Here is a 23567-nt window from a genome sequence, read left to right as displayed (position 1 = left end):
TTCCCAGTATTGCTCACAGTATGTTGGTCAGCAATAGAAATAGATTTATTTTTCTTTTGCAAAAGATATGTTATTTTTTCCCAGTTAATCACTGCAGTTGGTGGACTGAATGTCTTTGCTTAGGTGGGCTAACCGCACATGCCTGACATGATTGGTGCTGTGATTTATTCTAACTTGTTGTGATTTTTTGTCTTTTCATGACTTGCCATAATGCTAACCTCTTGATTATTTGCACCCATAGATCTACTATAGGGATGACAAAAAGAATTGAAAAGCAGATTTGATTGTAGCCTGTAATAGGCTAACCAAAAATTTATCCTAAATGAACATGCAATTTTAGTTTCCTACCCTATACAAACACATAAAAGATCAATAAAAAACTACAGAAACAAGAACAAGAACAATGCTGTATTGCCATTTGTTTAAAATTAAAATACACTCATGGGTAATGTGCTATAGTAAGTCAATTGTCTCATCGACGGTTGCTGTGTTATTTCAGACACTCAGAATACAGTAGCTCGCCAAGATAATGGATTAAAGCGTCCGAGCCAACCCTGAACCCCGCTGTAAAGGAAACTGATTAAACTACTGTAAAATGCTTGTAACTGCTTATTTTAACAGTTCACTGCCTAATTTGACAGTTTTAACAAAAATATATCTTAAATTATCATCCTAAAAACAATTAAAAATTGTTCCGATACGTAATACAAACCCTCGGTCCTTTAACAATAGGAAGGTAACTAGCGGCAGCTGGGACGGTCGTAAGCTTCGAACAAGGGAGAACGTAGTTAACTGCTTGTCCGATCGTGCGGCGCCAACCGCGCGCTCGAGAGGTGAAGAATCACTTTTGCTTTCGGCCGCGGGTGTGAAGGACGGTGTTCGTCATCGCTCTCTGCCCGCTTCATCGTCGTATGCTTTGTTTATATTGTGTTTTCTACTAATGGTTTGGTTTGAATCCTTGAAAATGAAAATAAACTGTAAGTACACTGTTTTTCATTTTCATTACTTAATTATGAATCAACATGGAGCTATCGCCGTAGAGACGGCGATTTCCGCTCTTTCATGAATTGAACCCTTGAATTATGTCTCGGTGCCGAGGGCGGGCGCACTCGCGCCGAGTCATGTATTTTGGGCGAAAGTGTGTAATTGAAAGATGTAAGTACTCTTTTTCATTATATTTTTGCCCTGTGCGTTCGTTGCCGAGAGCTTGATTGCGCTCGGCAAGAGCCTCTTATTTTGTATGAATAGAATGCAATGAAAGTGGATTCGCAATGCAGTTTTCTTTTTCATTTTCATTTATTAATTGCATCAAATTTAATTTTGGATCAATTTCCGCTCTTACCCGGTCCAATTAATCTTTACGATTTATTGCTGTGAAAGTGAAAATAGCAAGTGCAGTATTGTTCATTTTCATAATATATTTATGATAGCATCAATATTTTATGGATCAAGTTTCCGCTCTTACCGGGAATTGAAATTTTTTTTCCCTCTTTAAGTTCTATGAAGTGAATCGCAAGTGCAGTATTCTGTTTCATTTTCATATTACTTTTCACTGCTGTGCGGGGGTAGGGGAAGCGAAGGTCTGCCAGGAAGTCGTCGGAAAGCTCTCCCGCGACTCCCTTGGTATCCGATTCTTCGTCTTCTTTCCTGCCCCCCCGCTCAGCTTCCTCGTATTTTGTTTTTGGGGGTCTTCTTCCGTTCGTTGGGGTGGGGGCATGTCTCCCCCCCCCCCGTGCGTGAGGGAACCCCTCTTACTAATCTGTCTATGCTACCGCAGGTGCTACAGCCGTGGGAGACGACCTTGGACAGGTATGGACCACTGCGGCTGCAGGGCGTGCCTAGCATCCACGATCTGCTGCAGAGTCTAGCGAGGTCTGGGGCGGTGACCTTGGAGTGGTCTCCACTACAACCTTCACGGCCGCTTATGCTGCTTCCCCCCGCTGGTCTACACTCCCCATGCTGTGTCGGTGACGCCGTCTGCCCGCTTCTAGGGCCGGTCGCCGCCGTACCGAGGAGGGTATGCCGCCGCCGCCTGTGTTTTCCTCGTGTTGCCTGCCCCAGACTTCCGCTGTTCCAGCAGCTCGCCCCTGGACCGGCCGCCAGTACCACGCTGGCTGCCGATGATTCTACGAGGCGATGGCTGGGCCTGCCGTACCTGTCGCTGATGTGGTTCCCGCTACTGGCTTGGCTGCCCTCCCTTCTGTGTTTACCGCTGCCGCTGTTCCTGCCGCTCCTGAGCTGGTTGCTGTTCCTGTCGCTCCTGGTTCCTGCGTCTGTCCATGCTGGTCCTGCCCATGGTGTGTCTTCCCCCCCAGTCCCAGGTCCTTCCGGACAGGTGCAGTCGGGCCGTGTTGCTTCGGCAATAGGCCCGACTCCGGCCTGGATGGAGGACCTGACGACTGTCCCTGGCGTGAGCTGACGAAGAAGAGGAAGGTGTCATCTTGTCTGTTTGGCTGCCTCGCTGTCTCTTCCGCTGTTCCCCCCCCTGTCTTCCCCTTCGACTTCTAAGGCCCATAAGCCGAAGAAGAAGAAGGCTGCCTCCCCCCCCTAAGAAGTCTCCTTCGGGAACTTCTAAGGGCCCGCCCACTCGGTCAGTGGGACGGTGGTCCTCCTGCTGGTCCTTCCTGGGTTTCGGAGCGGGGCCCACCCGTCTCCCCTTCCCGTAAGGAAGAAGAGATAGACGGGGTACCAGAGGAGTATCGGTTAGCTCTGGTACTTCCTCGCCTGGTGCTAGCGGGCGATGCCGCTACGCCAGGTTCCAGGCTCGGTCCTCTCGTTCGCGGGAGATCCCGAGTGTACGCTCTCCCTCGGGAGACCGTGCAGCCAAAGTTTCGGCGCCAGAGTTCGCTCGGCGCCAAGACCACGGCACGGAGCAGAAGGCTGGCGAGAAACCGCTCAGGTGACTCTCGCCAGGCCAGCGGCCGCTCTCGCAGCGACCAGCTGGTAACCGGGTTTTGTTATTCCCCCTAAGAAGACTCCTTCGGGGAACTTCGAAGGGCTCGTCACATTCCGGTGTGACGGGGGGGTTTTCTTCTGCTGGTCCTCCTGTTCCCTTCGGGAACGGGGGCCCGTCTCCCCTTCTGAGAAGAAGAAGACGGGGACCAAGGGTGTGCTGGCTACCGCTGGTACACCCTCTGCCATGGTCTTGGCAGCTCTGCATGCTAAGCCTGGTACCGGCTCGGTTTCTCGTCCGCGAGAAGTTCCGAGTGTACGATCTCCTTCGGGTGACCGTGCAGCCAAAGTTAAGAACGCCTGAGTTTCGCTCAGCGTCATGACCGGGAGGCACGGAGCAGAAGACTGTCGAGAGCCGCTCAGGTGACTCTCGCCAGGCCAGCGGCCGCTCTCGCAGCGACCAGCCAGGTACCTCGGTGGACGTGACGGTCTCTGACCGGCCACGGGTTGAGGCTGGGAAGAGGTCCCCAGGTCCCCTCGACCGACTGGGTACCAGCCTCGGCTGGTACCAGCGGGTTTGACGTGCCGCGAGGACGCTCACCGGTCTCACGGCGAAAGCGAGCTCTGCAGGTCACCTGACCGCCGCTCCCACACCGGGGACCGGGCGGATACGGTGACCCAGCAGCAGCTCGTCTGACGCACGGGACCGGGGTCGACGTGCTCAGTCGAGCCGCTCGCCACAGGTGAGCGGCACGGCCAGGCCTGCAGATCGATCCCCACGCGGGTTGGTGTGATCGGTGCTGCAAGCCCCCCACGTACGCTGGTCCTGCCAGCGAGCGGGGGGGGAGCGTCAGGTCTGTCTCTCCACTACCTTCAACTTCCTCGGGCTACACCGGGAAGAGGCGAGGTAGCTATAGTGGATCGTGAGAGGTGCGCCGCTCACGATCCCGTCACGACGCCGCACGTGCCACGTATGGTCTTAGGACCAAACCAGGACGTACGCGCAAGTGATTGGAGGCGACCGTCAGGGGGTAGAGGGGGGGTAGCGTCAGTTCTGTCTCTCCGATACCTTCAACTTCCTCGGCATACGCCAGGAAGAGCTAGGTATATAGGAGTGATCGTGAGAGATGCGCCGCTCACGATCCCGTCACGACGCCGCACGTGCCAGTTGGTCTTAGGACCAACCAGGACGTACGCGCAAGTGATTGGAGGCAACCGTCAGGGATCTGTTGCTGGTCCTTCTTCTGAAGGAGGAGGGTCCTGGGAGCTGCTCTTGTTGGAGGGACTGGACGGTCCTACTCCTCAAGACGCTGTAACTTCCGAGATTCAGAGTAACTTTACCCAGGTTATTGCACTGATTCGTCAGCACAACGACCGGGGGGAAGGATCGCCGCTCCCACCAGCAGAGCCCATGTCTCTGCTCGAGTCGTTTTGGGGCCGAGAGGGAACCCAAACCGACGGTGGTATGCCGCGATCAGAGCTTACCGATTCTGTCTTGAACCAGAGTCTCTCGTCTCCGGACAAGAAGGCTCTCTCAGTTCTGGCCGTCGATCAAGCTACTTCCACCTCCTCTACTGCGACAGCGGCGTTCTACGTGTCTTCGGACACCGTATTTAAATACTCCTTCGGTCCTCCTGAGAGGTTTCGACCTCGACGAGGACTGGAATGAGTCGGAGGACGGTATCGGCTCTCTCCTGTCAGGTGTCGATCAGCCCCACCCAGACGACGTTCACAGTGTCGGGGCCAGACCCCTTACCTTACAGTGAGAGTTCGTAACCCTCCTCGGGGGAAAAAACGTTTTCTCCTTCCTGAACGATACGTTTTCCCAGACTCTGAAGGCCGGCCATCGCCGCAAGGCGATGGCTGCTCCTACTCTTCTCCAACTGCTAGTTCCACTGGGAAGGCGAGCGAGTATCCAATTCCTCCCCCATTCCCTCTCTCCTTACGGCTACGAGGGAAAGGGGAAGGATCCTACAGAGATTTCTCTGTAGGATCCCACGTTGGGGACTGCGCTACCAGGGGGGACCTTCGGTCCTACCTGACGTAAGCCCCGGTCGTTGAGGAGGGATCCTTGGCCCCATTCTCGATTTCTACGGGAATCGAGAGGACCACCAGCCGATATCGTTTGACGAATTCGGTGGGGGTTTCGCAGACTGCTTAGAATTCTACGGAATTTCTAGCGCATTCAGAGTGTTTAGAGTTTCTTACGATCTCCAAACACTTAGGCGAGACCACGGTCCAAAGTGAGCGAGACGAGAATCCCCGATATGTTACACGACAATCGGGAACCTCGCCTATGCTCGAATTCCTGGAATTTCTAGCATTAGGAAGAAGACTGCTGCTGAAAGAAGACTATCTCACAGTAGGCGACCAACCTGGAATAGAGAAGAACGGACGGGAATATCCAGTTTGGCTGGAACTATCGTCTTAGTATTCTGTTCACCATTGAAGCTTTCCTTCGAGGAAGACTTCTCCTTCACTCTCGTTGAATAGAGAACGAAGGTGGTCGATCTCCATCCTTATTTTGTTTTCTTGAAGGAAAGAATTTAGGATGGAGATCGTTGTTCAGAATCCTACAAATATACTACGTATATTAACCTCGCGACATGATTCTGCTAAGCAGTTGAATGGTCCGAGGGGTAGGCGCATATCCTGGTTATTCTACGGATTGCGACTTAGACGAAAAGTATTCTAATTGAACTGCAACCACGGGTTGCCTGCAACCTCCCAGGAGTTTCCAGTTTCAATTTTATATACTTATGGTGTTGTCACAACAACACCATTTTAGCTTTTATATTTACCGAAATTCGTTTCGCTTAAATATAATTGCTCGAGCATATCTTTTATGCTCGGGGTTGGTTCTAGCCGAACGCATTCCTTCGTGGAAAGGATTACTTGGCAACTCAGGATGACGAGTCAGCGACAGCTACTGCGTATTGAATTGCCCGAGGCATTTCATTTCAGTATCAGCTGCCGCTTTGAGATAGACGGTTGTTTATGTCTTTCTCACCTGCTTTGATTGAATAACAACCGTATCTCTGCCCAACAATCACGGACTTAAGTCTCTGATTAACGGGGATTCTCGCATACATGAATGACCATCTACTGCTGAGAAACGCTAGTATTCATCGTCTTCGGTATTGCGAGAATTTTAAACAGAGATATCTATTCGACTCTCATCTTTCTGTTTACCGCACGGTAACAGAAATTCCTGTAAAGTATCTCTTGCTGCATCGTATCCCGATAATGCGAATGATTTTTGCGGGAATCTCGAGTTTGTCCTCAAAATATCTTGTATTTCGGAGGTGTACAATTGTTCATTGTTCACCCCGGATTAGCAGATGTATTGAAAGACATCGCCTACTCCCACACCTGCCAGCTCTACTTCCAAACGTTCAGCCCATGAGAAGCAGTTCTTCAAGCGGCTCTCCCCTGTTTGTTTCATTTTACTGAAGAACGCCCGCTTTCATTGCACAACGGACAGCAATGAAATGGCGGTTAGCGTTTTCAGTCATGTGTAAGCACAGGTTTAGAATCTTGAGATTCCTTCTCTCGATTCAGCTGGAAGACGTAGGTTGCATTCATTGCCTACCTTCGTCTTCAACGTCACATAGTGTTGTTTCTCCTTAAGCTGAGATTCAACATCTATGAGATTTTTCTTGCCATCAGGACCTCGGTCTTTTGAAGGCAATTGACTTTCGCCTTTTGAGCTTATGCATTAAGAGAATCATCGCCGCGCCGTCCGGCATCGGTGACTAACAAATATTTTATTTGTTTGGTCTCTCAGCATAACTCTTTAAGGGCGAAGGTCACGTGACTTACCCGGATGCTTGGACAACTTGCCTCTACTGATTCCGAACCAGTCAGTCGGCACTCGGCAGCTGTCAGAGCATCCGAGTCAGTTACGAACTATGCTGCGGACTTAGTTCGGTTGTTCCAGAGCAATCATTACTTCGTCTTAATAGCTTGTCAGTATGAGTACGTACATAACCAAAGTCGAGAAGAGGGATAGGTCATACGACTATTCCCTTCTTTTCTCTTAGGTAACTGCATGACTTCTCTTGAGAAGTCAAGCACAAAGGGATGGGGATTTGTGACGCTCGATTTCGTACCGATCTTCGTAGCGAAGACTCAGAACCCTTCGGTAACTGACGATTGGTTCGAGTCCTTCACAATACCCTCCCTAATGGACGTCACCGCCTCCGATACGAAGGCTATGCTGCTTTGTCCTGTGAAGGTGCGACGGAGCTGTCTGAAGAAACTCGACACCCAGGATGAGTGTGGACGCCTCTTCATCATTCTCTCGCGTTCCGCAAGAACTTCTCCGTGGCGCAGGTAATGAAGGCAGGCGCCTGGTCCAACCGGACCGCATGCACCTCCTTCTACCTTCAGGATATTGCCCACAGTTCCTTGGATCTTTTTCCTTGGGAACCGTGGTGGTTGCTCAACACGTTGTGTAGTTAACCCAGACCCTCGCAGGCTGAACAGCATCGAGTCCTGGTGTGACCGTAAGAATGGATGAGGAATGAGAGTGTGACTGGCTCCTCTTCCCATCTTTTTCTTCCCTCTACCTTTGGGTAGAGGGACACGGTCGTCACCCTGCTGGGTAAGGACGATGATGCAGTGAGCTACTCAATAGAGCACCATCCTATCCCTTTCAGTAGGGATAGGAGTAAATATCCACCACTTCCTCCAACAAGGGGGAGGAAGTGGATGCCAAATTGAGACAAACCCATCATTTTATGATTGTCTCTTGCAAACAGGAACAAGTTCTTGCTTGCTGGTACGAAGAGATACGCTTGCCTCTCTCTTAGTACTTGGCCCAGAGGTCTGACCATTGATCCTGCGGTGCACACCCCAGATCAATCGGACAGAGGTTTGGATCCCTCCCTTGCTCTTACGACCAGGGAGGCACTCCAGGGTTGGACGAACACCAGTCTGTTCACCAAAAAGACTCAGATTCCTCCCACCAAGAAGTGAGTCTTCTATTGTTAAAGGACCGAGGGTTTGTATTACGTATCGGAACAAATGACAATTTGTCGAAAATTGCATTTTTCCTAACTATACAAACCTGAGGTCCTTTACATATAGTCCCACCTCATGCCACCCCTCACTCTGCAACTTTTTGCATGGGCCTAAACAAAGCAAAAGTGATTCTTCACCCTCGTGCGGGTCGCGCGCCCCTCCCGCGCACAGATCGGACAAGCAGTTAACTACCGTTCTCCCATGTTCGAAGCTTACGACCGTCCCAGCTGCCGCTAGTTACCTTCCTATTGTTAAAGGACCTCAGGTTTGTATAGTTTAGGAAAAATGCAATTTTCGACAAATTGTCATTTTTAAACAGGAGTACACCCCAAACCATCCCAAAACCCCAAGAGCCATCTTTTAGCAACTAATTGTTACCCCACCCCTTTTTTATAGTATAGGCATAGTCTTTTTCATAGCACTGTTTCATTTTCTTTTTGTGATGTATGTACTACATATTAATACGTATGAGCAAACAGTTACCCATAACTAAGAAACGTATAGCTTTATTGTTAATATAAATAATAAAGTGCAAGACGTTAAAAGCTTTAGCATAATTTTTAGAGTTGAAAGCAATGTAAATCAATAAAGAAACAGTAACAATAAAATTTACCTATCTGATTTGCTAAGAACAACCAAATCGCATTTCAACCATCGTAGGATAGTAACAATTACCGTAGTCATGTTACAAATGACTTGTTTTGTTTTTTGTACATGAAAACTTACCCAGCAGATATATACTTAGCTATAGACTCGGTCGTCCCCGGACAGAATTTCAAAACTCGCGGCACACGCGACAGGTAGGTCAGGTGATCCACCATTCCCATCCCGCCGCTGGGTGGCGGGGTCTGGAACCATTCCCGTTTTCTAAGCCATAATTTCTCTGTCGGTTGAACGGACAACACCTATTGTTCGTTCCTCCATCTTGGATTTCTACTCGTTTGCCGAGAATTTGGATTGGTTTTTTGGTGACGTATTCTGTTTTTTCTCTGGCTTGGCATACGCTTATTGTAGACTGTTTTTCGACTTTGGTTTTGACTACTCTTTCACGATGTCTGACGCTAAGGCTTCACCTATGTTTAGAGTTTGTAGTAGGGAAGGTTGCAAGGTTAGGCTGCCAAAATCGGCAGTAGATCCTCATAGTATTTGCGCTAAATGCAGAGAGAATAAATGTTCTTTTAATAATACCTGTGTTGAGTGCGAGAACCTTACAGAGCTTGAATGGAAGGAGTTATCTTCATATTTTAGGAAGCTTGAGAGAGATAGAGTAAGAAAGGCTTCAGCTAGGTCATCTAGTAGATCTTGTTCTATAGAACAAGAAGTTAACTCTCCTACTAATGATTTTCCCTTAGCCTCAGCTGCTTCTCCCTGTTCTGAATCCAAAGATTCTTCTTCAGAGAGGGAAAATGTAAAAGCTTCGAATCAAGAAACTTCAAGCTCAGTACGAGCTCTAAATGAAGGTAAGAGTGGTGATAGTGACTTGTGCAGTGTCAGTGCAGTGGAGGGGGCGTCTGACCGGTTCCTCATTGCTCCTAGGCCTAGACCGCTTCCAAAACTCCCAGGACCAGGGGAGGAGGAATGTCGAAAGCCGCAGGGAGGATGCAGAACATCCCCAACGCGGTCAGGCGTCCCTTCGGCAGATTCCTGTTGTAAAGTCCCAGCTTGCCTCGGATTGGCCCGCAGAAAAGGCGTCCTACGGAGTGTTTTGGCCTCAGACTCTTCCTCTCCTAAACGAGGATGGAGTTCGGCCTCTCTTTTCGCGCCCTTTGAAGAGAACCTGGAAGGCGCCTAAAGGAGACTCGGCTGATTCCAGCCCTGAGCGTTTTCCCGAGGATTGGCCTTCGGTACCTAAGAAGACGAAACAAGAGGAGTCTTCTCTTCAGGATCCTACGAAGAAGTTTTTGATTAACCTGCAAGAGCAGTTAGCTTCTTTAGTAGGCTCCTTTGCTAAGGACTCGACAAGGAGGAAAGATTTTTTGATTTCGCGCCTCCCTGTTAAGAGTTCCGCTAAGTGCCCCCTCTTCGTATAGGAGAGAACCCTCACAATCTCCAGGGCGTTTATCGCCTTCGTCGAGAGACTCGTCCGATAGGAGTTGTTCTCCTGAGAGGAGAGTTCTTTCGCCCTATAGGCTTTCTTCTCCAAAGCGCCCTATGACGGGTAAAGCTTTGTATCCTGGTAGACAGGAAGAATCGTAGCCTCTCTCCTATGAGAACGCCGCGAATCGAGCAGAAGTCTCGATCGGTTTAGGTTCAAGGAACCGGAGGATAGACAAAACCGATTTAAGTATCAGGATCCTTTGGGTCTGCAGGACCAGGAGCCAGGCAGGCGCAAAGAGGCAACAAGACGCAAGAAAGGGCGTCAAGAGCCCCCCCCCCCCCCCATCTCAGACCACAGGATTCAGGACGTCAGGAGTCTGCTAGAAGGCAGGAATCAGGACGCCATGAGTCAGGACGCCAGCAGTCAGGGCGCCAGGAGTCAGGACGCCATGAGTCAGGGCGCCAGGAGTTAGGACGCCAGGAGGCAGGACGCCAGGAGTACGTTAGGCGTCAAGAGTTAGGGCGCCAAGAGCCTGTTAAGCGTCAGGAATCAGGACGCGGGGATCTTTTCAAGCGCCCTGAATCAGGGCGCCAGGAGCCTAGCAAGCGCCGACGAACCTGGCGAACCGCAAGATCCTAGACAACAAGAGTCTAGTAGGCGCAAGAGTGTTTCGGACAGGCAGGAGCCTCACTCTTCGTATAGAAGCTCGAACGTTCAGCGCTCCCCTTCTCGGGGAAGGAGTTCTTCTCCCGGGAAGAGCCAGATCACTCCAAAACGGTCTCCTTCGGTGGATCCGTTGGAACAGGTATCGGAAGAGGAGGAGCCCGTAGATGTAGCAGTTTCTGACTACAAGAGACTTTCACTTTTGCTGCTAAAGGAGTTCGGAGACTCCCTTCATCCTGCTGACCCTCCTTCACCAGGATCTTTGATGTCAAGCACAAAAGCTCTCAAGTCGTCTTCCTTCGTCAAGATGCGCCCTGCTCTTTGTATGAAAAACAAAGTCCTTAAAGACCTTTTCAGAGTGGGTTGACTTCCAGAAGGGAAGCGGGCAAAACAGTTTTTTCCTGCCCTCCTCAATTCCAAGTTAACAGGTAAACCAGGAAGGTGGTGGTACGAGACCAAGGAACCTATGGGGTTAGGCCTCCCTTCATCCGCAGATGCGGATTTTGCTTCCTTAGTGGACTCTTCCAGGAGGAAATCTTTGCTTTCTGCTAAGGCAACATGGGGCATGTGTGAGCTAGACCACCTTCTAAAGGCCTCTTTAAGACCCTGGAAGTCTTCAACTTATGGACTGGGCTCTGGGAGCGTTAGCTAAGAGAGCTCAGGACACTGACTTTGTCTCCCATGGAGGAACTTTCAAGCGTCCTTGGCTTGCTTGGACAGAGCGGTTATGGACGGTTTTCCGTAGAAGGTTGCCTCGCTTTTTTTCGGAACGGGGAGTCATTAAAGAAGAGATCGGTCTTTAGCTCTTTTCTAGCAAGAGCCGTATCACCTTTACAAAGAACATCTCTTCTTTTTGCACCGTGTTTATCACCGCATCTGTTTCCACAGGAGACTGTTAAAGAGGTTTCTAAATCTCTTACGGAGAAGGCAACTCAGGATCTCCTCACTCACTCAGCCAAGAAGTTTAGGCCAGCCGTGCCTATAGAGAAAAAAGAGAGACCCTCTTTTGTACAGCCCTTTCGAGGTGCCTCCTCTTCTAGGGACCCCTCTTAGAGGTCGCAGACCAGATAGAAGGAGTAGACCATCTAGAAGGTCCTCGGGAAGTCTAGATGAGCAGGGAGTCCTCCAGACGAAAGTAGGCGCCGAGACGACTCCACTTTGCAAAAGTCTGGGCGCAGTAGGGAGCGGACTCTTGGTCCCTCTCGATCCTGAAAAAAGGATACTTGATCCCCTTCAGGGAAAATCCTCCTTTGACGACAACTCCAAGGGAGTTGACTGCAAGATACTCGGATCCGGTCCGAAAGCTTGCTATTTTGCAAGCAGTGGAACAGATGATTTCCAAGGAAGCGGTAGAACTGGTTCAAGATCTCCAGTCTCCAGGATTTTATAATCGGCTATCCTGGTACCGAAAGCAATCGGGGGGGCATGGAGACGGGTTTCTAGGACGTCAGTGCCCTGAATTTCTTTGTCTTGAAGAAGAAATTTCGATGGAGGGAGACGTCTTCCTCTGTTTCTGTCTGCTCTTCGTCCAGGGGACTGGATGGTGTCCCTGGACCTTCAGGATGCGTATTTCCATGTGCCAATTCATCCGGCAGCAAGGAAATATCTGAGATTCATGTTCCAAGGGAAAGTATTCCAGTTCCAAGAGCGATGTGTTTCGGACTTTCGGACTGCCCCTCAAGTCTTCACGGACATCATGAAGAATGTAGCTTATTGGCTACATCTGGAAGGGATCAGGATCTCGTTATATCTGGACGATTGGCTAATAAGAGCCCAATTGGAGAAAAAATGTCTGGAGGATCTTTAGTTACTCTAAATTTGACAAAGTCCCTAGGACTTTTAGTCAATCGCGAGAAATCCATGCTGACTCCCCAGCAGAGTATTGTCTATCTGGGGATTCAGATGGATTCTCGGGATTTTCTAGCGTATCCTTCGCAGGAAAGGAGAGAACGCTGCTTAGAAAAGGTGGCAGTCTTCTTAATGGAAAGAACATTGTTCCGCGAGGGAATGGATGAGCTTACTGGGGTACCCTCTCCTCGATGGAACATTTCGTTTCCTTAGGAAGACTACACCTACGACCCCTTCAATTTTATCTGAAGGAGAAATGGGATTGGAAGTCCAACAATCTGGGAGAAACATTTCCAATCTCGAAAGGGATCAAGGAGAATATCCGCTGGTGGTTAGATCCACAGAACTAAGCAAGGGAATCTCCCTTCGCTTACAGAAACCACCCTCGCCTAGCGTTATTTGCAGACGCCTCAGATTCAGGATGGGGAGCGACCCTAGGTTCGGAAGAAGTGTCAGGCACTTGGGAAGGAGAACAAGTGTCCTGGCACATAAACAAGAAAGAACTAACAGCCATTCATCTAGCTTTAGTTCATTTTGAGGAACAGGTCTCAGGTCTGGGATTCAGATTCACTCGGACAACACAACAGCCCTCGCTTATATAAAGAAACAAGGGGGGACGCATTCCTTTTCCCTGTACGAATCAGCAAAGGATCTGCCTGATTTGGGCTCAGGAAAGGCAGATCTCTCTCTCAAAAGGTTTTGTGCAGGTGGACGAGAAAAATGTCCGGGCAGATCTGTTGAGCAGAAAAAGAACAAGTCCTACCCACGGAATGGACTCTTCAATCCTCAGATTTGCCAGCAACTATGGCATCTGTGGGGAAGGCCCAATATAGACCTGTTCGCGACCAACAAGAATCACAGATTAGAGAACTATTGCTCCCCGATCTCGGATCCACAAGCAGTAGCAGTAGACAGCTTTCTGCTAGATTGGACGGGCTTGGACGCATACGCCTTCCCTCCTTTCAAGATAGTAGGGGAAGTATTGAGGAAGTTCGCTTGCTCGGAAGGAACAAGAATGACCCTCATCGCTCCCTTCTGGCCAGCTCTCGATTGGTTCACAGAGGTGCTGGAGTGGTTTAGTAGATTTTCCAAGATTGCTTCCACTAAGGAACGATCTTCTCAAACAACCCCACTTCGACAGGTTTCACAAAAACCTCCCCGCTCTAAGTCTGACCGCCTTCAGACTGTCGAAGGACTTGTCAGAGCAAGGGGCTTTTCACGAGAAGTGGCGAAGGCTATTGCAAGAGCCAGAAGAGTCTCCACCTCTAAAGTATATCAGTCGAAGTGGGAGTTGTTTAGAAGATGGTGTAAGGGAAAGAAAATATCCTCTTCCAGTACCTCTGTAACTGAAATCGCAGATTTTCTCCTATATTTGAGAAAAGACTGTAACTGGCAGTATCAACAGTGAAGGGTTACAGAAGTATGCTGGCCTCAGTCTTTCGACATAGAGGAATAGATCTGACCAATAATAAAGATCTACATGACCTTATAAGGTCTTTCGAAACCACGAAAGACCATGTAATAAAGAAACCTAGCTGGAACTTGGATGTGGTCCTCAAGTTCCTAATGTCGGAAAAATTTGTACCGTCTCACGCAGCTTCGTTTAGAGACTTAACGAGAAAGTCATTATTCCTCTTTGCGTTAGCAACAGCTAAGAGAATTAGCGAGTTGCAAGCTTTGGAAGGTAAAGTGGGTTTTAAGAAGGATTCAGCGATTTGCTCCTTTAAACATTTTTTTTCTAGCAAAAAAATGAAAATCCCTCAAACCGCCTTGGCCAAGAAGCTTTGAGATAAGAGGACTATCTTCATTAACAGGAAGAGAACTAGAAAGGACTTTGTGTCCAGTCAGGGCACTCAAGTTCTACCTGGAGAAGAAAAAGTTGCTGGGAGGTACAGAAGAAAGTCTTTGGTGCTCTGTAAGAGATCCGAAAAGATCGATTTCCAAGAACGCCCTTACATTCTTCATAAAGGATGTAATAATAAGGGAAGCTCACCTTAAGTGCGATGAAGAGCACCTCAAGTTCTCAGAGTAAGAGCTCATGAAGTGAGAGCCATAGCTACGTCAATGGCATTTCACAAAACATGGTCTCTTCAGGCTCTTATAGAGTCTACGTTTTGGAGATGTAATTCTTTGTTTGCTTCGAATTACCTAAGAGACGTTAAAATTTCGTACGAAAAGAGCTTTGCTCTGGGAGCTTATGTTTCGGCGAATTCAGTGCTGGGAGAAGGGGCTGAGGCTAATCCTTCCTAATTTAGTTTAGTGTTTAAATTATCTTTTATTGGTGGTTGTTTTTATTGGTTAATTGTCAGAGGGAATAGGGAACCCTCTTGCAATTCATAGATTATAACAGTACTAACATGGTCAGGTGATTGGGATTGGCTTCAGTGCTCCTTGTGATGATTTTTTAGTAACCTTAACTCTGTCATGTAAGAGGGCGAGTCTCCATTGATATGACAAAAGGTCAAGGCTCTACCATGTAAGTGGGTCAGCCCCCATTGGTACGATCCAGAATAAGGCTCTGTCGCGTAAGCGGGCTAGCCCCCATTGACACGATCCAAAGAGTTATTCAACCATAGGTTCATTTCCTCGTTGAAACTCTTGAGGCAGGCAGACTCATCGACAGTAGTCATGAAGTCTTCAGCCCAATCAGGTAGGAACCATGGATTATTTTATCCAAGAACATAGGTTGTTTTTTTCCCTGTTTTTTAATGTATTTAGTTTAAGTATTATTTTGTTTTTAGCTGTCTCTTGCCCGCCACCAAGGGTGCCAATCAGCTAAGTATATATCTGCTGGGTAAGTTTTCATGTACAAAAATGATATTGTTAAGATACAATAAAGTTTTGTACATACTTACCTGGCAGATATATACGATTAATGGCCCACCCATCCTCCCCTCAGGAGACAGGTGGAAGATTAAAATTATGGCTTAGAAAACGGGATGGGTTCCCAGACCCCGCCACCCCAGCGGCGGGAATGGTGGTAATCACCTGACCTACCTGTCGCGTGCCGCGAGTTTTTGAAATTCTGTCGGGACGACCGAGTCTATAGCTAAAAAGTTATAGTATATCTCTGCAGGTAAGTATGTACAAAACTTTATTGTATCTTAACAATATCATTTTGTTTTGGTGTTATATAACAATATTTTGTTTTGGTGTTATATAACAATATCATAAAAGATAAGAAATAAAACCGGGAACCAATTCTTAGCATATTTATTGTAAAATATTTATGACGCATCCTTGGATGGTAATTTGTGACCACATTCCCCATACTACTTCGAGCAAAGACTGAGGGCTTCTCAGCTCACTCACATCTTATAGGGTGAACTGAAGAGTTGCCAATAATGATATATGGAACTAGGAACATTTTTCTCCCGAAATTCGTTTAAACTGCCCCAAAGCTATTTGTGATTGTATATATATGATCCCCAGGCTGTGGGGGTTAAAATGGAGAAAGATTGAAATGCATAACCTTCCAGATTGTCCTCAGGGAACATAGAGAGATGCTGGGTCTAGGGGGACTGAGCAGTAATTTGGAAGCTAACATTCATGTGTATGTGAGGAAGTGATTAGAGGAGCTCTAAGGCCTTTATAATTTTGTTAATACTCACTGGAGATAAGACTTAACCTGGGACAAACTTTGGAATTAGTGTTACATTTAGACTCCTCTGCACCAGAGAGAAAGAATTTAATTGTCATTAGGCCACTGTAGCAGAAATGTGGGACTTAATGTGGCTCTTTGTTTTTGTATGTTGCCCAAAAATCTGATGTACTCCTTTGAGGCATCAGAGAAAAGTAACAGCTTCAGAGCAGGTGATACTTGAGGAACTGTTATTTATAGGTTAGTTGCATTATTGCATCTTGTCACCAGTTAGTTCTAGCAGGACTTCCTGAATGTCTTTTGAATATTATATTAGGACCCCAGCTGATAGCGACCGTGGGACCTAATTTTTTATTTCTTTACCATAAACTTAAGAGCAGTCCAGGATTAAGCAAACTAGGTAAGGTATCCACCTCTATTCTCAAGAAACAGGTATCTTTGGAGTAAATCTCATTTTGCCATTTTGGTAAAGAAGGCAGTTGTAGATATAGGATGGAGTTCCATCGCTGGAGAGGACTTTACCATCCTTGTACCTCACCAACCTGATACATTGTCTGTGGAGTCAGACAGCAAATGGAGTTTATACCACCATGGAAATGTTAGGGGCTACTGCTCTGCTCAGGCAAGGAGCACCAGATTTGCCTTGCTATGAGAACTGAGGGTTTTTAATGAAGGAATGATGAATTGTCTCCTGAAATTACATATCCCTCATGTTGGTTGTTGCTGAATGATATCTGAAAGGAGTGATGAATTGAGCCTTAAGTGTCCATCCAGTAAGAAATTATAGTAAAGATTGGTTTATTGGTTGAGGGGTGTGAGGTACTTTTTTAATAACTTTGCATAAAATGGAAAATTAACTTTATTCCAGACATAAAAGGTAGTAACTCCATTTTGGGTCCATACTGTCTAAAGATCTGATTTATGCTCTCCCATTAAGCCAGTGTTTGTGAAGACAAAGGCCTCTTATAGGAGAGCCTAGAGTGGTGTGACATACTGGTATGGAACAAGAAGACAACTTTTTTACCAGTTGAAAAAGAAATAGGGTGTGTCAAGAAAAGTACATCTTGCCCTGGTATCATGTATGGTGATTCCAAATGTCTCAGGGTTTCCTTCGTGATATCTGTGGGGAAGGGTTGGTGTTATAATTTCAGCCTTAGCGAGGAAATCAGAGTTGGAGGAGTTCAACATATTAGGTGTCCTGGTTAAGAGTGCTCAGGGCTCAGTCTTGCCAGATCAAAGGGAAATAGTTAGTATGACTGGTGATCTAGGGTAGAAAAGGAAGAGTGGTGGACAAATCTTTTACTAAAACCTTTGGCTGTGGAGGAGCACCTCTGCCATGTTCAGACTGACTGATTTGTTTATAGAAACACCCTGAATGAGCATGGAGTACTGATTTGGCAAAACCCGGTGAGAATGAGAGTGAACTTTTAGATGTGGTTCAGTAAAGTACTGTGGGCAGTGGCATACTATAGCTGGATAGTGGCATTATGTCACCTTGTTGCACACTTGGAAAGGTGGAAAAAGAGATGCTTTTTGGGGTAATGTCTGGGGACGACTACTACTGCAGATAAGTCTAAATGTTAAGCAGTGGCGTAGCATCAACAGAATTTTTTTTTGTTTTAAAAGAAAAATATCACATTTCTCACCCATTATTGATCAAGAGTATCATGTTTATAGATTCCTAGCTCATCCTTTTGCACCCAGAGTAATAAGTTTCAGTAAAGCAGTAGTGTCACAAACAGCAAACAGGTTGATTTTAAAGTAATTTTTTCTCCAGGAAATGGCAGATGGGGAAATTGATGCTCTTCCACGAGACTCAAGCATTTCTAGGTTGCATAAAAGATGTGCTATTACATCTAGACCAAGAGGACTTGTAACAAGGTAATGTATATTTTTACCAAGTGAACTAATCCTGTATGCTTAGATATAAAGTGGGTGATTATATGAACTTTTATCTAAAAGGTCCTCTTCCTTTTAGAAATAAGAGAGTCTTTAGTTCTTTTTTATTTTTCTGGATATGTTTTTGCGGCCACTAAGGCATTGGCTGCACAGTTGCCACAGTTCTCCAAGTACGTCACGACAGTGATGAAGAAATGTCGGATATATTTTATACTAACTAAATATATGGTAATTACTCTGTTGTACAATAAAACTTTATATGTTTAAGAATGACCAACTTTTTGATGGGAAAATGAATCTTTCTAAAAATGCTTTCCTGAGATTTGACATCACCTCAGTGCTGGGTTAGTGCTCTGTTGCCACCTCAGCCCGACAAGGTCATTCCATGTCACTGACCACCATGGAAACATCTCCCGCTTCTCGCTGCCCCTGCCTGCCCACTCAGGCTAAGGAATCAATTTATAATGTCAATTGGTACTTTTTAGATGAAAAAGCCAACAGCGGACAGCCAAAGCCACAGAGGTAAGCAAAAGGACAGTTAGAAGGATTTGCTCCAAAGCAAATCAAGAATGGTGATCAGAGGCTGAACACAAGAGAGAGAGAGAGAGAGAGAGAGAGAGAGAGAGAGAGAGAGAGAGAGAGAGAGGTGGGGTGAAAGTACCTACCTTGGGAGAAGTGGCAATGGTGTGGAAAATCCAGGGTAAACAAGGGCAATGCCTTAGTGGCCAAAAAGGCTGAGTTTGACTATAGTAAGTCTCTTGTGCCTGTATTTCCTTTCATAATTGTTGTGTGCCGTTAATTTAATCATTTAGTTCACTTTCCAGTAGCTTGGTATCCTGACCTACATTTTGTTGAGTTGTAGTTAGCAATTAAGACCAGTCCTGTGTTTTCTCAAGTAACACCTTTTTCCTGAGTTTCTTTACCTATGCATAGTCCATGAAAAAATATGATTTAGTGGTGTGTTTTATTGCTTTAAAATAACATATTTTATGAATGCAACTTACCAAGTAGTTACATAGCTATAGTTTCTAAAGCTATTTAACTACTTGGTAATTATATACATAAAATCTTATTATAAAAAAAGACATATTTTATAGTTTTTGAGTTGTGTGTTTTATTGCCTTAAAATATAATTTTATAGTTTTATTTTTCTACATGTTACACAGCTAAGCTTTTATGTAACTTCATTACTGCTTAGTAGATTCCCAGGCCTTATTGGCCAGTGAAGTTCCCAATGAAACAGTTACATGTACTTCCATGTTTTTACACCTAAAGATTATTGTAATGTATGCCATTGGTCCTGTGGTAGTTATGCAAATAGTTTTTAAGAGTAGTGTCTTATATTGCATCAAAAGATCAGGAACACTTTTCTAGGCATTCTTCTCAACATTCTGCCCCTTCAGTTGGGATTTCAATCGTCAGATAAAGGTGGTAGGGCACTGAGCACCTCACCAGTGTAGCTTGGTCACAGGGCCACCTGACACACATGATTTGGGAAGACTAGTTTCTCATGCAGATCACTTGGTTCAGGCTAGGCCTGACACTTCTCACTTAGCTCACTGGACTATCACCACAACCTGCTACCCCTCTTCCCATTTCTTGCCCAGTATGTTCTTTTAGTACCAGTGTGTGCTTGCAGTGGTCTCTCACATTTGTTACCAGGTACATGACATGACTGAGCACTTGAATGCTGACTTAGTTGAGGTCATACATATGACTTTGTCCATGTCACCTGTCTTGTCAGACACAGTTCTTTGTGACCTATCAGTGGAGATTGGTTCATCCTCTCTAGTGAACTTTAGTGTGCCTACTCTTCCTGTGACTCAATTTTTTTATTTTTTTAAGGAGAATGTATGGCTCTTTAAAATAATGATACCCTTGTCAACTCTATTGATTGGGACTTGAAGTGGAGTGGCAATGAGAAGTTAATGAAACTTTCCTCCTTTAATCAGTCCTTATACAACAGTTTGCATTTGATATGGAATATGTATATGCCATGACAGATGAGAAGGAAGTGGTTCTCCCTCATCATAATTGGCAGTTTCTGCCTCCTAATTTTGCAGAACTTACTTTTGATTTCCATCCAGGCAAGCTACTCTTAAGTCATGAAGTCACCTTTCCAACCAAGGAATGGTAGGAAAGGTACCTAAACCTTGTACTATTTGGAGACAGTAGGCAAAAATGAGAGGTTCTTACCTGTGATTGCATCCATATCCTGTGTAAGCTTGTCATCAGTGAAGTTGTTCACAGTTCAGCAGGTAGAATTGGATCTGGGTATAAAGTATCTAAAAGAAAAATCCCTCACTAACACTAGAACCAGTGTATTTTCTCTCATATGATATGCAAAGGTGACCAAGAAGTCCTTCACACTAGGTTCAGAGATGTTGATGATGAAGGAGGCTGTAGAGGAGAAAATGTCAGATTTTATCAAAGTAACCCACCAAGTAATTACGTAGGTATCAGTTGCATTTATTCGGAGCAGGTTAGATTCAAATTTCGCGGTAGCGACACTGATAGTCTGTGCTCTCTGTAGATGACATTATCCTCGCCACTTAACGAGAGGGTTAGGTACGACTCAGCAGGCAATACTCATTCTGTTTCTGTGGTTCCTGGAGTTAACCTCAGACGTTGGCTGCAGTTGTTCCTTTTTTGCTGGTTATTTACCAGACTTCAGTATCCAAGCCAAAAGTTGAGTAGCTTCAGCCAAAAGCTTCAGGATGAGTTTTTCCTTGTTTTGTTGTTTCTTAACCCTCTTACGCCGATTGGACGTATTAAACGTCGATCAAAATGTCTCCCGTATGCCGATTGGACGTATCATACGTCGGCTCAAAAAAGAAAAGTTTTTTAAAATTCGCGGAAAAATACTTACAGGCCTACCAGCCGAAAACTTTTGTATCACGCGCCTTGGGGATGCTGGGAGTTCACGGATCAAGGTGTTGTTTTGTTTACAATTGCTACGCAGGCGTGCAAGCGCGAATTTCTTTCTTATCGCACTAAAAAGTATCAGTGACACATCTCGGAAATTATTTCGTCACTTTGACATAATTTTTGCACCATTTTAAATTATCCTTTACATGAAGTATTATATATGAAAATATGCGCAATTTCATGTAAAATACAACCAAAAAATACTCATGATTGTAGCTTTTATCAGTTTTGAAATATTTTCATATAAATAACGATAAGTGCAAATATTTCAACCTTCGGTCAAACTTTGACTCTACAGAAATGGTCGAGAAACGCAATTGTAAGCTAAAAATTCTTATATTATAGTAATATTCAATCATTTGCCTTCATTTTGCAACAAATTGGACGTCTCTAGCACAATATTTCGATTTATGGTGAATTTATGAAAAAACTTTTTCCTCACGTTCGTGCGATAACTCTTCCGATAAATTTTTTCGTGCGATTGTCCTAATGTTTGCAACCCTTTAAATTTGCCGTTACATAAAGTTTTATATATGGAAATGTGCGCAATTTCATGCACAATACAACAAAAACAACCATGGTTGTAGCTTTTATCAGTTTCGAAATATTTTCATATAAATAAATAACGTTAGGTGCAAAAATTTCAACTTTCGGTCACTTTGACTCTACCGAAATGGTCACCCCCCCCCCAAAAAAAAAAAACCCCCGAAAAACGCCAATTGTAAGCTAAACTCTTATATTCTAGTAATATTCTATCATTTACCTTCATTTTGCAACGACTTGGAAGTCTCTAGCACAATATTTCGATTTATGGTGAAAAAAAAAAAAAATTTCCTTACGTTCACGCGGTAAACTCTTCCGAAAAAAATCAGAATTTTTTGTGCGATTGTCGAAATGTTTGCACCATTTAAAATTAGCTGTTAAATAAAGTTTTTATATATGAAAATGTGCGCAATTTCATGTAGAATACAACTAAAAAATGATTGAAGGTTGTAGCTTTCTCTTTTTTCGAAATATTTGCATATAAATCACGATAAATAGAAAAAAAACCACGTTCGGTCAAATTTGACTACCGAAATAGTTGAAAAAAACGCAATTGTAAGCTAAAAAATCTTACGGCCTAGTAATATTCCGTCATTTTTCTTCATTTTGAAACAAATTTGAAGTCTCTAAAACAATATTGTGATTTATGGTGAATTTTTGAAAAATATATTTACCTTCACTCCGCGCGCGATTCGCAGCCGCAAGTCTCCGAAATACGTACATCGCATTATCCTAATATTTGCTCCATTTCATATTAGCCTTTTTATAGAGTTTTATATATCAAAATGTGTGTAAATTCATGAAGAATACAATAAAAAATAATTGAAGGTTGTAGCTTTTTCCATCTCCGAAATATGTGCATATAAAGAAATACGTATATATATAAAAATTTCGACATTCGGTCAAATTTAACTCGTCCGAAATGGTCGAAATCTGCAATTCTAATCTAAAACTCTTACAGTATCGTAATACTCAATCATTTGTCTTAATTTTGAAACAAATTGGAAGTCTCTAGAACAATATTTAGAATTACGGTGAATTATTGAAAATAACATTTTTTTACGTCCGCGCGTTACGAATTCGTACATCATATTGTGATAATATTTTTCCGGTGTTGCTTTATTGTTTTACTATGTATTATATATCAAAAGGATTGCAATTTTAGTGTACAATACAACGAAAAAAAAATTAACTCGTTAGCTTTGACCGTTTTTTTTGCACAGCGTGATTTGAATACAATTATCTATGAATTTTTTTTTTGTTTTTTTCGCTACCATATATCGCATTATTTACATATGATAATGATATTATTTTTCATTTCTGATGATTGCATACTAAACTTCAGGCAATGAAAAAAAATGAGCCAAAAATGAACTCTTAATCTTCAAAACTAAGCGCGCTGTGATTTTTTGAAAAAATTATTTTTTCCGCTTCCGCGCTCACTCCAAACCGGCGCCGGCATACAGGAGAGGTTTTGATTTTTAGGGCTTCGGCGTAAGAGGGTTAATGGAGTACTAATACTTCACTTTTACAGCAAAATTGTAGTTAATTGATTAACTACCTTTGCTTAGTGGCAGGTGTAAACATTGGTGTGTCGAACCGATTTTTACGTTTGCTACAGACCTGATAGTGTTCGATAATACCGTTTTGGTAGTGAACTTAATATCTTTTATTTAATTGATCTTTATGATGAGTAATGTAACATCATTAGGTGTATCTGAGTTGATAGACAAGTAGTGTAATAATGTAAACATTGCATTCGCTATCATCTTTATTTTGTAGCGTAATAATGTAAACATACATTATATATCAGTTTAGTCAGTGTTATTTTGTTTTTATTGCAGTGTCTTACCGAACAAATATACAGCTGTAGGTTCCCTACAATTGTATAATTGTTCAGTAAGTATGCAATAAAATTTCATTTTATTATAAAAATGACATTTTTATTTTCTATATTAGTGAAAGGTGGGTGTTGTTCAGTGTGTGTGAAACATGTGTTTGATTTTAGAAAATGTATTAATTTATTTAAAATGCGTTGTGATGTCATAGATGACAAGATGGCAGCAGCATGGGGAGAAAATCATAAACAAAACAGAGGTAGAGAGGCGTCAGGGATCTGGTGTGTTGGTA

The 23567-nt window shown here is 44.6% G+C and overlaps 1 protein-coding gene across 1 annotated transcript in view; it reads left to right on the top strand.

Annotated features, from left to right (window-relative positions):
• The window catches only part of LOC135210308 (small ribosomal subunit protein uS14m-like), a 49764-nt gene that overhangs the window by 242 nt on the left and 25955 nt on the right, over positions 1 to 23567 (top strand). The window contains exon 2 of the mRNA XM_064243192.1: positions 17845 to 17948. Within this exon, the coding sequence (XP_064099262.1) occupies positions 17845 to 17948 (104 nt within the window). The remainder of the gene's footprint in view (positions 1 to 17844; positions 17949 to 23567) is intronic.

The sequence above is a fragment of the Macrobrachium nipponense genome, chromosome 39, assembly GCF_015104395.2.
Source record: "Macrobrachium nipponense isolate FS-2020 chromosome 39, ASM1510439v2, whole genome shotgun sequence".
NCBI classification, from domain to species: Eukaryota; Metazoa; Arthropoda; class Malacostraca; order Decapoda; family Palaemonidae; genus Macrobrachium; species Macrobrachium nipponense.
Note: the sequence above shows the minus strand (reverse complement) of the source record. Positions and strands in the feature narration are given on the sequence as shown.